We start from the raw sequence: 17,082 nt of genomic DNA, 5'->3' as shown, positions 1-17,082 counted from the left end.
TGGAGCCTATACAATTTTGGGGACCCCCTCGAAAGAGAAAACAAAATTGTAAACACACAGTGAGGCCCTGGGTCTTGGAGGGGTATGTGCAAGCGAGCAGCCCTGAAGCCTCAACTCCTGTAACTTAGGACAGGTTGGAGAGAAGTGGGCGGGTTTGTGGTTTTGGAGGCGGGGTCAGCAGGACGTGGACCGATATGGGGGGTGCAAGAAAGAGAAGATTCTAGAGGACATCCAAGGTTTGGTGCGCACCCCTGAGCGAACGTTAGCCCATCCGACGGGGGAAACCGAGGGAAAGCTGAGTTCGTGTGACAGTCCGAATCACGGTTTGCTTTGGGACTTGTTACATTTGAAGTGCCTGGGAAGCAGCTAGGTACTCGTAGGGACATGTGACTTGCCTCCCGTACGGAGGCGGGTGCTTATGTCCCGGTGTGGGAGGCAGATGGGTAAACAGATAGTTTCATTAAAACGTGCTAAGTAAAGTGATAAACCTCCACACAGGGTGTTATGGAAACACAGCCCACGGACAGGAGTCTCTGCCCGGAGCGTCGGGGAGCCTGGCTTCTCAGCTGAGTTTGGAGGGATGAGCAGCTAGTTGAACGGGAGGAGGCCGCGTGAGACGGGGTGGGGGAGGTTGTCGCAGACAGACAGGGAGGAAGCGAGGGCTGAGCTATGCAGCCCCAGGGTGCGGGCAGGCAACGGCGGCATCTGTTGTTGAGTGGCACACAGTGCGAGGGCAGAAAGGACAGGCAGTTTGCCTGGAGAGGCCGATCTCAGGAGGCAGGGGCTGAGGTCTGAGCTCCATGGCACTTTGATCCCACTTCCAAATAAATTTAAGGTACCTCAAACTTCTGGGAAGTTTTCATATGGCAATCTATCCTGCGTCGGGCTGGTAAATATTATTAATTTCCTCTTACAAAGAGGCCTTGAACTCAGGTGGTTAAAATGGCCGGGGAGAAAACATTCATCTCAGCACAGCTGGACGGCTATCGTCTGTCGGGTGACACTCTTACTTATGTGTTCGTCTGCAGATACCTTCACTACGTTAGGGAAAAGAATGAAGAATTATGTATTTCAAACGAATAGCCAGATTTCTGTGCAAGAGGCATCCTTTGTGCACAGCACTCCTTATCTAGCAGAGTTGAAATCCGCTGTGCTGAAACAGCTCCCAGAAACCCCTAGTGCTCACCGTTGCCTCGAACTTTCCATAAACAGATGTTTGGGCCATCTGGGTTTAAGTTAGGAAAGACATGAGTATCCATTTATTAATATCGGAGTCAAGTTATTTTCATCTTTTAACATTCAATAATATTATCATTCAGCGGAATTAAGCGACATAACTGTGGCTCGTTTTCCATCTGCAGATGGAGTTCAATGAGAAAGAACTGCGAAGAGAAATAAGCTACGCGATCAAAAACATACACGGAATCAGGCAAGTGCTTCACATTTCCCTCGTGTTCGGTTCAAGCTCCTCGAAGAACACGAATGTTTGTAAATGGTTAGCGAAGTGGCCTTTTCATCATCTGAACAGAATAGATCACAAGGCGGGGGGCGGGGAAGAAATGGAAAATCCTAGTTTGAGTTCAATCGTTATTTCCTGTATTGTCATACTCGGCCTTTTTTGGTTAGAAAAACAGAAATTCTTCACAGCAGTGTGCTTGCTGAGATGTACCGCTGGGCACGCCCTTGCTCTCCAGGGCCTCGCGTGTGAGGGAGGGAGGCCGGTGTGCCCAGAAGATTCACACAGAGACAGGGCGGGTGGAGCGAGACTGGGGAGGATCAGCGAAGGCGGTGGCTTTTGAGTTGAGCCTTGCCTGCTTAGAAGACCAGAATGATCTCAACAGGCAAAGGTGTGCCGTGTGCTTGTGCATGTGCGTGCGTGTGCATGCATGTGCACGTGCACGCGTGCGTGTGTGTGTGTGGATGGTACAGGTGGCAATGCGTGAGATGGGAGAGGATGAGGGAAACTGGGGCCCGGAGCGTCGAAGAAATGGCTTGACGTGGAAGGAGCAGTACGAGCAGAGGCACAGACCGGCGAAGCCCCGCGTGTGCCCTCCGAGCCGGGAGCCAGGCGTGCCGACTACAGTTGGGAATGTGGGCCCGCGGGCGGAGGGACACGGGGCCCGGAGAGGGACCTGTACCCGAATCTGCCCTCGTGTGAAGTGGAATTATCCTAATTTACTTTCTTTAAAGAACCCTAATAAAAACATTTTTTAACAGCTGTTTCTTGAATTCGTATACAGAAGACTAAACAAAATCAAAGTGTCCTGAATTCACGGTGATAAAACTCGGGTTGCCTACTTGGCGGGTTATCTCACACGGAGGAGGCACCCCAAGTCCCCTGTCTATTGGCTGCTGTACCTCAGCTCCTGCCGCAGGGCCCAGGGGGGACTATTTTGGGAAGAGGGGCTGAGAGGGCAAAACGTGACCGTGAGTGCGCATGTGATGTGTGATTTTCCAAAGGAGTAACGACATTCAAATTAGCTATCACTTTAAAATTTAGACAGTCATCTATGAGTCTCAAATAGTACAGGTAAAGAAGCGTTCACACAGCGGAAAGGAGAAAACATCTATAACCAAATCCAGTTTCTCTCACCATCAGGATGATTTCTAAGTTCCCTATTCGAGCTCTTCACTCTCCCTCAAATCCAGAATACTTTTGGTATAGAAACTGTGTCTTGCTCTGTAGCCTGGCAGAACTAGTATTTGAACATGTCTGTCTGAAAACGCAGTGGTACCAAGTCATATTTTTGGGGCCACAAAGTATTTTTACTTAGCCAAATACAGTACTTTTACTTGGCTTTTAAAACACCTTACCAGACACCCTTTCGTTGAATGTAGTTGCAAAGGCCTGTAGATTTCCGATTTATGTGCGCCCCAGCGGAAGAGCCTGGCTGTTGTTGTTATTCTCGAGTTAATTAGCCTGTGAGATAAGAAGAGCACAGTGTCCTGAGTGTGACATGGTAACGGTGCGATTATTCAGGCCCTTAAATACACTTGTGAAGAGTGTTGTTCCCAGTCGATTCTGTGAGATAGTTGAATAACAGAAACCATCTTTGCCCAGTAAAGACCTACCGGTCCTCCTCCGTTCCTCACGCACTGAGTGCCAATGATCAGCCGGGGGACAGTCTTGTGCGACAAATAAGACAAATGCGGTAGTGACTCTTCCTCCTCGTGTAGCAATGGGACTGACGTATGTGCCCAGACCACCGCAGTGGAAGTAGGGCGTCGGGGTTCGGAGAAGGCAGCCCTTGTCATTGGCAGGATGGCAGAAGGCGCGCTGGAGGAGGTGGCTGCTCCTGGTCTGGGCCTCGGAGTGCAGGAAGGATCTGCGCAGATCGAGATCGTGGGGAGGCTGACGTGAACATCGTAGGTGAAGGCAGAGGCAGTATTGGCGCGAGTGTGTTTGCGGAAAGGCACGTGGCCCGGTTTGGCCGGAATAGGGCGCGTGGAAGGAAGGAGGAAAATAAAAGGAAGATTAGGCTCGGACGGGGGAAATTTTTAATGTTAGACTGAACAGCGTGGATTGTGCTCTGTATCCGAGGTGGAGAGATGACAGTTACGACAGAGGATGACCACCGCAGGCAGAAAGAGGGGGGGGCAGCAAAGGGTGCTACGCCGACGGTAAGACGGACGTAGAGTAAAGCTGGCGTCGAGGAAGTGAGTGGCAGTGACTTTCCTCAAGATGTTCACAGAATTGAGTGTTGCAGGAAGAGAAGTTAAGCAAGGAAGATGTGAGCAGAGGGAGTCAGGAGGGTCTCAGAGAGGGAGCGTCCAGTGCCGACGCCTGGAGCCTGCAGGTATTTGGCGCGGCTGGTGCCCAGGGTCCAGTCCCTCTCACTGTAGCTTTTCTCCATTGAGCTTTTGTTTGAACACGAGTAAACGTTTTTCACTGTCTATGAGATGCTCACAAACACACACACATCGGCTTTCCTGAGCCTCCTGCACTGTATGAGAAAAGCATTGTTACCATACCAATTTGAAATAATTCTAGCCAAATGAAAAAAGTACTGGCTGTTTTGGTTATTGTTATTTTTGTAAATTCTTCATTTAGGCATCCTGGGTCCCAAGCTGGTTCCGTTTACCTGCCTCCTTTTTCCTCCAGCTCGCTGGGACCTCGGACTGGGGCCCACTGGGCTCGCCATGCCGTAGCTCTCCTGGAAAGTACGGATTGTTGTCTGCCAGTAGCACCGCTGATGTAGCATTCAGAAAACGAGGCTCATTTCCTACCCCACAGAGGACACGAGGGGATGGCTTCTGGAATACGTTAGAAGCAGAAATGTGAATTGAGGACACCATTCCTGCCGTAGCGTTCCTTTTTATTGCTGTGACACTGTGAGATGAGACAAATTACGGTTAAATATTTGTTAGTTAAAGGCCACATAATACACCACGAGAACATTTCGGGAACTCTTTTAGGTAATGCTAAGTATCCATAGACTAGAATTTATTATGGAATATTAGGATTAAAGATATTACAAGTGATACTGTGGCCAGAATAAATCACTGTGTAACTTCTAAACCTGGGTATTACATGCTGACTTTAAGTGGCATGTCAATAAAACATTTTCAAAAGGATATTACTCATTTAAAAAAATCTAACATGCTCTCTTTCTTAAATTCAGGACAGGGCTGTTTACTCCAGACATGGCGTTTGAAGCAATAGTCAAAAAGCAAATTGTAAAGCTGAAAGGGCCTTCCTTGAAGAGTGTAGACCTGGTAATACAAGAATTAATCAACACCGTCAAGAAGTGTACCAAAAAAGTAAGTGTGGATCGTTTCACTTTCCAGCAGTTAACCCATCTGTGTGACGTACCCATCTTTCCCACCCTGCCATGTGCCTCTCTTCCCCGACCCCTCACTTTGTCACAGAAGGTGCTGTATTTGCTGGAGGAAGGATCGTGAAAAGTGCTGAGTGGGAATCGCGTCGGCGATAGGCATATTGTCGTCTGTCACCCCATTCCAAATAGGGTTGCGTAAGCCGGAAAGATTGTGTTTTAGTCGGCGAGTTTTCTCCTTGTCTTAAACAGGTAAACGTCACTTTAGAACAAATAGGTGAATGCCCTCATTTTTCCCATGGCACGCGGATGGGATTGTTAGGGGAATGGACTCATTGGTACCGTGGATGTCGGTAAGGAAGTCCTTCTAAATTTGAAACAAAGCCCACTTGAACCTGGACGTCCCAGGAAGGCGCAGTGTGGTGTTGTAAAGGGCTCAGCCTCTGAGCTCCAATCACCTAGATTCACATCCTGGCTCTGATACTTATTTACTTTGGAACCTTGAGCATCATGCTTATTCCCCAGAGTCTTGTTAATTTCTCCGTGAAATGGGATGATGATAGTCATAATAATACCGCCTTAGTGGGAACTAAACAAGACGGTGTCTGAAAACCATAGGACCCTAACACACTGATTAACTACAGTAATTGGTCAGTAAATGGTGGCTAATGTATAAATGGTCACCACCACCTTGCAACGCCTGTTGAATTTAGGATGTAGAGTGGTGGGGGAGAGACTTTTCGGTCTGGGGGTCGCCTCAGTGAAGAGCACGGCAGAATTGTGCTGGATCCCAGTCATTCCACAGGGACGTGAAAGGAGGGTCCTGTGTCGGAAAACGCGAGAAGGGAGTTAGCGACGAAGCTGAGGGTAGGGCAGGCTCAGCCTCATGGCAGTTAACGCTGGTACTTTGGTCATTTCTTGGAAGTACAGATACTTCTGATTTTGCTACCTGTCCCTTTCTGTATGGTAACTATGAGTAACCTCTCTAAAAATCCAGTGGGAAGTAGGAGGAAGAATGAGAGAGACAGAGAATGTGGATGAGTATGAATATTGATCCTCAGTTACCTGGCTGAACGACTCAGAGGAAGAAAAGATGTAAGTGGTGACAGACAGGAAGCAAGCTAACTTCCCGGAGGTCAATGCGAAAGACGGGCGGGGTGGGGGGGCGGTATGTGCCACTAGCTTGGGGTCCAGAAGTGGCTCTGGAGCTTCACAGCCCTTCTCTAGGCCTCTTCCTGGTTTGTCACCGGCTCCTTAAAGTCCTAGTTTCTCTTCTCCAAAACAGGAAGAGCCGTAGAAGTTCAGGGACCAAGGAAAGGAAAGTGAATGCACGTGGGAAAGAGCAAAACAACCCTTCCGTTAGCACTGCGTCGGAAAGCTGGAGCCGGTTCTAAGTAACACCTCACATCCCCTGTCCTTGCCCACACCTCACAATGCCCTCAGTCTTGCCACCTGTGCAGGTAAAGTGCTGTTAATTGGTTTCCTCGCAACTGACTCAGAGAGTTAACCACAGGGACCGTCACCCTCAGCACACCGATTTCTTCAGCCAAAGGCTCCTCTTTGGGTGGCCCAGGCACACCTGTTCCCACCAGTTAAGCTGTCTTCTTTCCAGGGGCCAATTGCGTTGTATTTCTCCTCAAACCCAGATACCCAGTCGTAGTTCTTATTTTAATTATGTGGTTTAAGTGAAGAGTAAATAAACCGATCAAGTGCAGAAAAGACTTTGAGTTTTGTTTCTGTAAAATTCAGCTTTGGAAAGATGATAAAGATCAGCTGCGGAAGCGTTGCTCTGGACCAGGTGTGGGCAGGACAGCGCTCTGAGAGCGTTGGGGGGCGGAGGGTATAAAAATCTAGATGGGCCCTGCATTCCGATGACTTCACAAGCGTCTTCAGGTTCTCCCTCCACTTTAAAGAGAGCAAGGCTGGAATCGTAGCTGAAGGATGTGGTTTATGTAGGACAGAAGATGCATAACTCCAATCAGCGGATCCATATGCAGGAAACAGGCCTTGCCTCACATCAAAAGATGGGCACATGTGTGTACATTTATGTTTTAAGTTATATAAAGTGTCTATGGTATGTATGAGTCATTTTTTTTTTTTTTATCATTTCTCATTGCATTCGGCTTCCTGGAGAACTGGAGTTCGGGCCTGACGGCGTGGCTGAGGGGCCCGCTTCCGGACACGGTGGCTTTTATTCTTGCTCTCCACCCTTCGCATTGCGCTCTGTCGGTCAGTGGCGGTTGTATATTTGTACTGAATCCTCAAGACACTTCATAGTTTGCCTTGAGTAAAACTTAGCTTTCTGCCTGAGATTGTTGTTTACCCCGTGGCTCTCTTCACTGAAAAATATTTATTGGCCCAAACCCGAAGGACCTAAGAGCCTGGATCAGGCAGGACGTTTGCCGGCTCCTCCTTTTGTGGCTCCCAAATATTATGCCTTCACCTCCCTGTGTAAAGTCTTCCATTAAGGCCCTTCGGCCTTGGTCTTCTTCCACACTGCGTCTCCTCCTGACTTTCTGTTTTTTCCTGACCATTGTGTCACCGTCCAGTCAGAGAGAGAAGCCACACAGCCATTCAAACGGGGAACGTTTACTGTAAAAAAGTGTTACCCGTGACAGGGGAGTAGAGTAATGTGGGGTCGGTGAGTGAGAAGTTAAGGGAACCCTCGAAGGTGGGGATAGTAGCTCTAAGGAGCAGGTGCCCGGGGCCACGATCCGGGCCTCTCGGACAGGGCGTAGATATGGCTCACTGAATGGAAGACAAGAGTTATGCTGGCAGAACTTGCTGGAAATGTGCTCTCTGAAGCATGTTGGAAGGAAAAGCCGTCCAGGGAGAGGGAGAGGTGTCTCCCTGGAGGGCCTGAGCTCCAGGGCTGGTCAAGATGGGCAGGGGTGCCAGGGCGCTGGTACTGTGTTCCACTCTCTCTCCAAAGCTGACAGCCTGCCTCTTCCGCGGGCTCTCTCCCATCTGTCTCACAGCTCCTTCTCCATCTCCTTCAAGAGTTTATCCACCTGTGCCTGCCTCTAAACATGAGTCCAGCAGAGCTCGCTCCTGGTTTTCCTCCCTCACAGGTTATGTCTCCCAAAGTTCAACTACCACTGAAAATATTCTTGATTCTCAAATCTATACCTCCAGCTTGAGCCTCTGGACGAAAACTGTCTCCAGCCTATTGCTTCTCTGTTCTTACTTAAGGCTCTGAACGGTTTTTTAAAACTAAATTAGTCCAGTGGCTTCCTAACTGATCTTTCTACGTCCCGTCTGGCCATTCTCAGATTTATCCTCCCCACAGCTGTCAAATTAGTCCTTCTAAAATACAGACATCTACGTTTGCCTGTTGCTGCAAAATTATTCAGTGGCTCCGCGTATCTTGAGGACGTTCAAATCATTTACAGTCATTGTGTTTAGTGTCACCGTCTGATCTCTGAATACTTCTCCAGCTATAGCTCTCGTCACTTTCTGCTCGTTTCAGCCATTCTAAGCAACGTGCACTGTCCGCAAAGATTTCCATGCCTTCGGTGTTTACACACGTGACTCTCTTTCTTTAGAATGTCTCCTGCTGCCTCCTGTCTTCACCTGTCATCTCCTCTCTTTTTTTAAAATCCAGGTCAATTATCATCTCCCCCTTTTCCCCTCAAAAAAGTCTTCCTTCAGGGTTTCTGTGAGTCCTCCCCTGGTCTCCAACCTCAGTCCCTTCTCGAGGCTTCCATCGGTGCCCTGTTTACTCCATCGTAGCATTTACGATTCTGCATTATGATTTGTTTGTAATTTATTTAGGTGAATGCGCCTCTTGCTCGTTATAAGCTCCTTTTAAGAAAGATCTGTGCCTTTTATCTTATCTCTGGCGTCTAACACAGTGACTAATCCTACATAAAAGGCCTCTATAAATATTTGTTAACAATTTAGATGTTCTAAAGTGCCCCTGATGCTCAAGAAATCTGTACTTGGTTCTAAAAGAGGATTTTAGTCATCCCTTTTAAAATGGTAAAATTTAGACAGATTTTCTTTGAACTATCTATCCTTGTCCTTATTCCTTATTTTGATGTTCTCATTTTTTGGTCATAATATGTTTACCTGCAGGTTCTTCTACTTTAAAACTGGTCTAATTAAAACACTTTGCAAAGTCAAATCCTCCTGATGAAACTCGAGGGTGCTAGGACTTTATCACTTGACTCCTTTCGACCATGAACCGTAGATAAGGTGACTGTACAATTTACCATCCAATGCAGGACAGTTTTGAAATGGAAAGGAGGAGTTATTAATAATTTCATGGGGATAAATAGGAGTGAACCAAGACTGCTGCGGGCAATCTAGAACATACAGTTACTCCAGCTGTATTGTGAATATATATATTTATTATATATATTTATGTATACGTAACTTTAACAGTATTTTCATTTACAGTTCTTCGTGTCAAATGTCTCATGTGTGACATAGTACATTTTTTTCTTAAGCCACATAAACAAACATCAGTAAGACACATGTGATTTCTGTGTGTCCAAATAACAAAGCACAAAGCTAGGCTTCTAACCTGGTGGGGGGGATGCATTTGCTCAGGGCTGTTTGTGACTGGCGTCCTCAGGGCACTGGGGGACTGACGGGAGCATGAGAGTCTCAGGCGCACTCTGGGACGTCTCCAGGGATGTCTCGGCTTTGGACATTTTCCGGTGGCTGCAGCCCCCCGGCACCACCCCCCCCACCCCCCGCGCATCCCTGTGGCATCCTGAGTTTCTCGTCGGGAGGCCCTGAGAGGAACATCTTGTGTCTTTAACCACAGTTTAGCGACCGTGCCATTTATTGGCCCCTTGGGAAACCGCATTCTTGGATCACCATTATACCAATTAATTGATTTTTTCCTCCCCTGCTTGGAAAAAAGAAAAAAGCTTTGCAAGGAAATAAAAAAAAAGATACCTTAGCTGGCTGTTAGAAATACAGGGAGATTTTTTTCATTCAAAAGTGCTGTTAGAAAAAGCGTTGAATTTTGTGGTGTGTTCGGTAAACAATGATCTGGCCCTGGAGACACGCAGCCAGGCAAGTGGCTCCGAAGCCCTGAGCATGGCTGTCACTGACCTTCCCCCTTTTCACCTCCGAATCCCTGCCACTCCCTCCTGCCTGCCATTCACTCTGGCTACAGTGGGTCCCTTGTTTCTTCAGCAGGTCAAGGAGGCACGATGGCAGGGCCTTTGCACTTGTGGCTCCTGCTGTTGGAAGTGCTCTGCCTCGGGGTGTCTGCCCACCCTCGCTTCTCTCAGGTCCCTGCTTCATGCCACCTAATCGGAGTTTTTCTGTGACATGTGACCACACGAATTATACTCTATGTGTCCTTCGTTGTTGTTGTTCGGTAAAGGGACTTTGAGACCGTAAGCCCCATAAGGGTGGGGACTTGGTTTGTTCCTTTTAAAACCCCTTAAACAGCTAGGTTTACAATAATTACTGAATGAATGATAGAAAGAATAAATGAATCCCGTCTCACTGACTTGACAGGTGATGATCAATTTGCCTGAAGTAGCCACTCGATTAACTGTCCATGAAAGTCTGCAGGATGAAGGACAATAGCTACAAAGCATCATGCTCAAATGGGGCTTCCTTTTAGGTCGGGATAGATCCGCTGTGTTTTACTCTGCACGAGAAGACTCGCATTTCCTCTCCTCTCACAGCCGCCCCGTCTAACGACCCGCGTTGTGCTTTGCGGGTCGTTAGACGGGGTTAACATGAGTTAAAAGTTTAGAAAGATCTAGTCTCTTAGCAACTTAGTAGGTGCTTCGTGTAATAGGTCATGGTACTCATGTTTCGAATCAGTCTGGTTATTAGCATTTGAAACTTTTATTGGATATTATAGGGAATTCAAGTCTGAGACTTGGCTTTTAAGGAATAGGAATATCACCTTTTTATTGTCATTGCCTGTTTTTAAACAGTTTTTTAAAATTGAGGTATAATTAACATATAGCACTGTGTTAATTTTAGATGTATAACATAATGATTCGATATTTGCACATATTATGAAATGATTACAATAGGTCTAGTTAGGGTTCGTCACCACACGTAGTTACAATTTTTTTTTCTTAGCATGAGGCATTTTAAGATCTAGTCTCTTAGCAACTTTCAAATATACTATACGGTATCAGTGACTATAGTCACCATGCTGTATACTAACTACGTCCTTGGGACTTATTTTGTAACTGGAATTTTACACCTTTGACCACCTTCACCCATTTACCCTCCCCCTCCTTCACCTCACCCCTACCCTGCCTCTGGCAACCACCAATCTGTTCTTTGTATCTATGAGCTTGGGGGTTTTTGTTTGTTTTTTCTTTTAAATATCCCACATATGTGCGAGATCATAAAGCATTTGTCTTTCTCTGCCTTACTTATTCCATTTAGCATACAGCCCTCAAGGTCCATCCATGTTGTTAAAAATGGCAAGATTTCCTTCCTTTTTTACGGCTGAGTGATATTCCGGGAATCTCGCCTTTTAATCTCACAAATCATTAAAGGATTCTTAGTTTATAATTTAGTTTGGCCTCTGCTTTTCCTCTTATGTTCCGTTTGGATTTTTCCTTTTGACCACTCATTACTATGTCTCCTAGAGGTAAACTCGGAAAGACAAGAGATGAAAACCTGATTATTATCTTCAGGTGTTGTTCCGACGCAGCGTCAACCCCCCCTGACCTTCTCTTTAGGTGTTTTCTGAATTAGTGAGGCTATGTCTCTTCTGACAACCTTTCAGTTTTACTTTACCCAAGACTGACCTTTTGCTTTGTATTCCTTAGCATTTGCTGACACGAGTTCTCATTTCTCTGCTTAGAAGAAATGGCGAGGTGTGTGACGGACGAACATACCGGTACCCCACATATGTTCCTCCGTTATGAGCCTCATCGTTTGTAGAAAACATTTGATGTTTAGAGATTTGGGATTTGTTGACTTGGAGAAGGAAGTCTAACAATATTTTTTTCTCTCTGATTGCTTTCCCCAAGGCCACCTGGGTGGGACCTGCCTCCCTTCCCCTGTCTATCGGCTTCTCTTAGGTCTTCTGAGATTTTCCATATGCCCCTCCTAAAATACAGAACGCTCAATAAAATATTTTCCCATTTACCCTTGTGTAATTTCTTTACCTCTTCATACCGGAATTGTTTCTCATCGTTGATTACCTTTGTAAATCGGAATGCCGCTTTTTCTTTTTTTATAACGAAAGTTTTGTGCACAGATAGGTATTTCTGTCATCTCCTGGATAAATCCAACATCATGTCATAAACAAAGGATCATTAGGGATTTGGGGGCAGGTTTTAATTCACAGAAATGGAATGAAATTATTGTATGCTTTTAGGAGCAGTAAAATCATTCATATGTTGCTACTCATTTTGTAGTGAGTGGCTAGACATTGGAAGGTTTATAGCTTTTTGATCAAAACAGAGCCCATATCTATAGCTCAGCCAAACCAATCAACTCAAATCATATGCATAAAAAATTTTTCTGTTCTGGTTTTGGTTTATTTTCTCATTGATGCTTGGTATGGAACTATGAACAGATGGTTGGTTACCTAATAACCTGTGACTTTGCTTACGGCATCGAACTAGTTACTCTTGAAGGTATAGAAATCTTGCTTGGTTTCACGCCTGTTCCAAGAGAAATCTAATAGCATGGCTGTCATCTGATTAATCAATGGCTAATAAATTTTATAAGTGTGTAATTTTTGTTTTAAGATAGGAATGTCTTTCAAGTGATTTTTTTCCTCTAGGGAAAAAGTGTTTCATGGTTAAAATTAAATTTTTATATTGAGGTCCCACCAAAAAAAAAACATTACTCTAAATAACACTTAAAAGATTGGATTTTATTAAAACTTTTTTTGTATTTCTTAGAAATTATAGTGCTGCTTTCTTTCAGAATATGTAGTTAAAATTTTTTTCTTAGAATTATATATTTAAAGTTTGAATTCCTAAAGTTATATGCATTGTACTATTTTTCCTTTGTACCTTCTTATTATTTAATAGCATTCAGCACAATTTGAATAATAAACTATTTAGAAGTAATTTACCGTTGGATGGATGTCCAGCTTTGTCCGGAAGTTTCACTCTCATTATTTAGGAATCGAATCCTCTGAGGCCTTCTCAGAGTGCACACCCATTTATTTCTTTGTGCTTTTGCTTGATTTTTGTAAGATATTTATTTTTTGCGTTACAATTTATCTGTATAGTGAACCTGCCACACGAGACCGTGAGATTTTTAATATCAAGTGCTTTGACATAAATTGAGCATACAGCTGGCCTATAGCAAAAGCCTCATGAATGTTTGTTAAATGAATGACTGATAGGAAATAAATTTAGGAATACAAAATGATTATAAACAATAGCAAATCCTTAATTCCTCGATCCTATATAAATCAATTGATAGAACATTTAAATAATTAATAGGGAACTGAAAGTCTACAGATGGTATCTTCTAGATCAGTATTTTGGCATACGTGATTAGAATTTTGATGACTTTGGCAAAATAAACACATTCTTTACAACTTTCAATTCAACATCCGGAGCAAAAGAGATTAAAAATTATAATGATTTAAGTTGAGGAAACCGACTGCACCTTAAGCAAGAGACGTAAAAGTGAGGCGAGGGACTGAGCAAGCAATCAGCGTCGAGTACCTTTTAAACGGAGTAAAGTTTTGTGCAAACCGAGCGGGGAATCTCGTTGAGTGAGCTAATGAGATGAGCGGCACAAAGTCTACTCAGAAATCATTTCGGATGTCAGCAGAACGTTCCTCCACGTATCATGAAAAATTGGAACGGGAGAGTTACATGAGAGAGCCAGCAATTAAAAACAACATTTCGAGCGAGCATTCTGCGCCAGCGGGCCCCGTCTGCCTTTCCAGCTTTGCCTCAATGCCGTCCTCCTCGCTTTCTGCCCTCACCGTCCTTTACTTCTTTCTCCACTCATAGTCCCTGTCCCCCAGCGTCTTCGCTCCTGCTCCTGTGCCTCGCAAGCTCTATTTCCCCACAGCCATCAGCCATCCCCACACAACCTGACCTAAGCTAAGCCCTCCTTCTAGACCAGCTTCTTAAACATCCTCGTCGCATCTCATTTTTTTTCCTTCCTTACACTGAAAACAACATTATTTAACTCATTTACTTTTACAAAGTAGATTTTGGACGATCACCTACATAACTTAGATGGGATAAATGATCGGCACACATTATTTCTACACTTCGCCGAAAAAAAAAAAGGTGTACACACAAACACATCTGTTCGGGGAGAGTTAAAAATAAATGATCTCTGTGGTTCATGGACTGAACCGTTATCAGAGCGTGGATGAGACCGTGAGCTCTGGCGTCTGAGGGTGTGAGTTGGAATCCCGGACCCCCCGGTTTTGAGCTGTTTAGTCTCAGGCAAGTTGCTTAACCTCTCTGTGCTTTGCTGTCCCCCTCTACAGAATGGGGTTAGTTATTTTATGGTTGTTGTGAATTTCGAATGAGGGGTTTCGTGAGGCCCCGACACGTAAACACCCTGTAAACGTTAGTCATTATCATTTCATCCTCGTTTCCATCCTCTTCATCTTTGAACTTTATTAAGTGCCACCTCTGAGGAGCACAGTGCTAGATGGCATCGGGGTTTCTGTTTTCTCCGTAAGGCATTTCTCCGCTGGTCCTGAAGTGTTTCCTCAGATAACATAGTTAACTCCTGACGACAGTTCGTGGAGCCTCTTCTGTCACTGCTGTTCTTCAGGATATTTCACTTTTGCTTCTAGAATTGTAATGCCTATATTCTGTAAAATAACATCATTTATCTCTGCTGCTTTTTTTTTTTTTTTGGCAGTATAACTTTTTGAATATTAACACTCGAATCTATTTTTCTTGACAGCTGGCAAACTTCCCCAGACTCTGTGAAGAAACAGAACGGATTGTGGCTAACCACATTCGCGAGCGAGAAGGCAAGACGAAGGACCAGGTGAGGCAAGGCCTTCCCTGGAGGGCAGGGTGCTCGTGGGATGCGGAGGGTCCCCCACAGTGGGTCGCCAGCAGTCGGCCATCGTGAATGGAAAAAAATCGCCAAGAACACAGTCACGTATGCTTATTTTTAGTTATTTATAAATTGTAGACATGTGTTACTATGCTAACATCTTGTGCATGTTAAAAATATAAACAAATATAAAGACTTCAGAAGGAGGAAATTTAAAACGCAGTTATAGGCATTCCTTTATTTTTTCCCCTACGCCGCATGGATCCTCACGTGCATCCCTAGCGTGGACACAGCCCACTTTGAAACCCACGAATCCAGAAACATACCACATTTTTTCTTTAAGACGGGGGTTCTTAACTTTTAATAGGCCCACAGATGGGTGCCAGGATAGTCATAAATTCCTAAAATGTTATGCAAAATGTTCCGTGTTTTGATTTTTTTTTTCCTGAGGATAATGAACAAAGCTATTCATCAGCTTATCCATGGAAAATATAAACTTCTAAGCACAGCTCTTTTAAACATTTCTTACTGTTTTGTAAATGCGTATGGTTTGTTGGGAGTGACCTTGAAATTGTCTTCGAATCCTAGCCAGCTCTGTGAATTCAAAAGATTATTTTCAAATGCAGATAATTCATTTAAAAAAGTTAAGGACTACGTGAAAAATAAAAGCTGCTTAAGTTTCGGTGGATTTTTTTCTGAGTTGCTTATGAGACATCGTAATGGGAAATGCAAGAGTTTTCAGATGCTCTGTAATTCCAGGACGCAGCTGAGAGCATGGAGAAGACCCTGGACGTGGGCCATGTGTTCTCCTTGTGCAAATCACTTTTCGGGGCTGTTGTTTTCTCATGTGCAGCATTGGGATGTTGGTGTATATGATCTCAGAAGTATGATCCGTTAGAATTCCAAGATTTTGTGGTTCTCTGGTGAGTTGGAAAGGAGGAGAGAGAGAACTCGGGAAAAGGAGGAAGGCAAAGTAGAAGAGAGAGACAGAGCAAACTGCAGGGGGAGAGATACAGGCTCCGTGCAGCCGGGGTGTGTGCAGGGGTGGGGCGAGGGGGTGGGGCGAGTGGAAGGAGAAAGTGAGGAGACAGAGGGACGGAGGCCGGGCAGGTCGGGATCCTGGTGAGTGACTCCCGTAGCAACCTGCTCCCTGCTTAAGCCGTGGGATTCACTGCTATTCCTTTTCCTCGCTGTGCTTTGAAAGTTAACCATTCTTTATAGTTTTCACTTGCTTTCCAACTTTCACACCTTTGGATAGCCGCCATCACCAAAAATGGAGAAGACAGGCTTTGTGACTTAGTGGGGATAAACAAATCAAGGTTAACTCAGGAGCCAGCGAGGTCAAGTGTAGGGTCAGATATAGAACGCTCAGACCAGATGGACCAAAAAAACTTAAGTTCCAGTATCAACCGTCCTCCCAACCTTAAGTAAATAAGATAACCATTTCAATTTAATGTCTCTGTTCTAGAAAATTTAAGCAATAACATGTCCTACTTAACTCTTAGGGATCCTGTGCAAAAACGATGCTGAGGGCAAAGTAATACAATTATTATCTTAATTATCTTTGTGTTCATATCTAAAGGAGTTGTTCTTCAAGTTTCATGTTTCAGAGTTTTTGTTTCACCGAAATGATGTACTCAAACTTAGCATCATTGCTACAATTGTGGGCTCTGGCTTCGAGGCCTGAGTTCAAATCCAGCTCTACTGTTTAATTTCTGTGTAAATGAGCAAGTTAGTCGGCATCTTCACACTTGAGAAAAATTTGGTAGTTAACTCAGGCATTTTATGAAGACGAAATGAAGTAATCCAAATATGGCTCTTAGGTCTTCGTTAGTTTTAGTGTCCCCCCGCCCCCCCCGCCCCAAAGAGCTGTGACACATAGTAGATTTGAGAAAGAATTGCCTGTTCTGATTTCAAGGGAGATTGTCTTTCATCTGCATCTCTGACATAGCGATTAACTCCCCAAGCGGGAGACACGGGATGGGGCGGGCGTCTCCCTCCGGAGTGACCATCGCAGGTGGCCTGGTCTGACAGTTACCCGCCTGAGGAAGCTGGTGCTCGCCATCTGCACTGGGGACCTGTGTGGCACAGTAAAAACATGCATGTGGGTCACGTGAACACGTCAGTTCGCCCAGCCCCCACGTCTGAGTTCTGACCGCCGTGCTGCCTGCGCCCACTTGGGACTTCCCAGGTAGCTGGTCAGCGCCCAGTTCCCTCCGGCCTCTGCGCCAGAGCTGTTTTGAGGTTTCTTGCAGTTTTGTCTTATTTTTTAAAATGAAATTATTACCAAATTCTGCCCTGGGAGCTTTGTGAGAGGAAAAATTCTTCAAAATTAAAAATTTTGGAAAACCGTAAATCCGTC

The 17,082-nt window shown here is 45.0% G+C and overlaps 1 protein-coding gene across 4 annotated transcripts in view; it reads left to right on the top strand.

Moving 5' to 3' along the window:
* Positions 1-17,082, top strand: part of DNM3 (dynamin 3) — a 412,790-nt gene that overhangs the window by 122,087 nt on the left and 273,621 nt on the right. For all 4 annotated transcript variants that reach the window (XM_011371704.2, XM_011371705.2, XM_023537572.1 and 1 more), the window contains exons 9-11: positions 1,362-1,429; positions 4,623-4,761; positions 14,622-14,708. In XM_011371704.2, coding sequence (XP_011370006.1) covers positions 1,362-1,429; positions 4,623-4,761; positions 14,622-14,708 — 294 coding nt within the window. The remainder of the gene's footprint in view (positions 1-1,361; positions 1,430-4,622; positions 4,762-14,621; positions 14,709-17,082) is intronic.

This window comes from Pteropus vampyrus, unplaced genomic scaffold (assembly GCF_000151845.1).
Source record: "Pteropus vampyrus isolate Shadow unplaced genomic scaffold, Pvam_2.0 Scaffold194, whole genome shotgun sequence".
NCBI lineage: Eukaryota > Metazoa > Chordata > Mammalia > Chiroptera > Pteropodidae > Pteropus > Pteropus vampyrus.
This window is presented reverse-complemented; position numbering and strand designations above follow the sequence as displayed.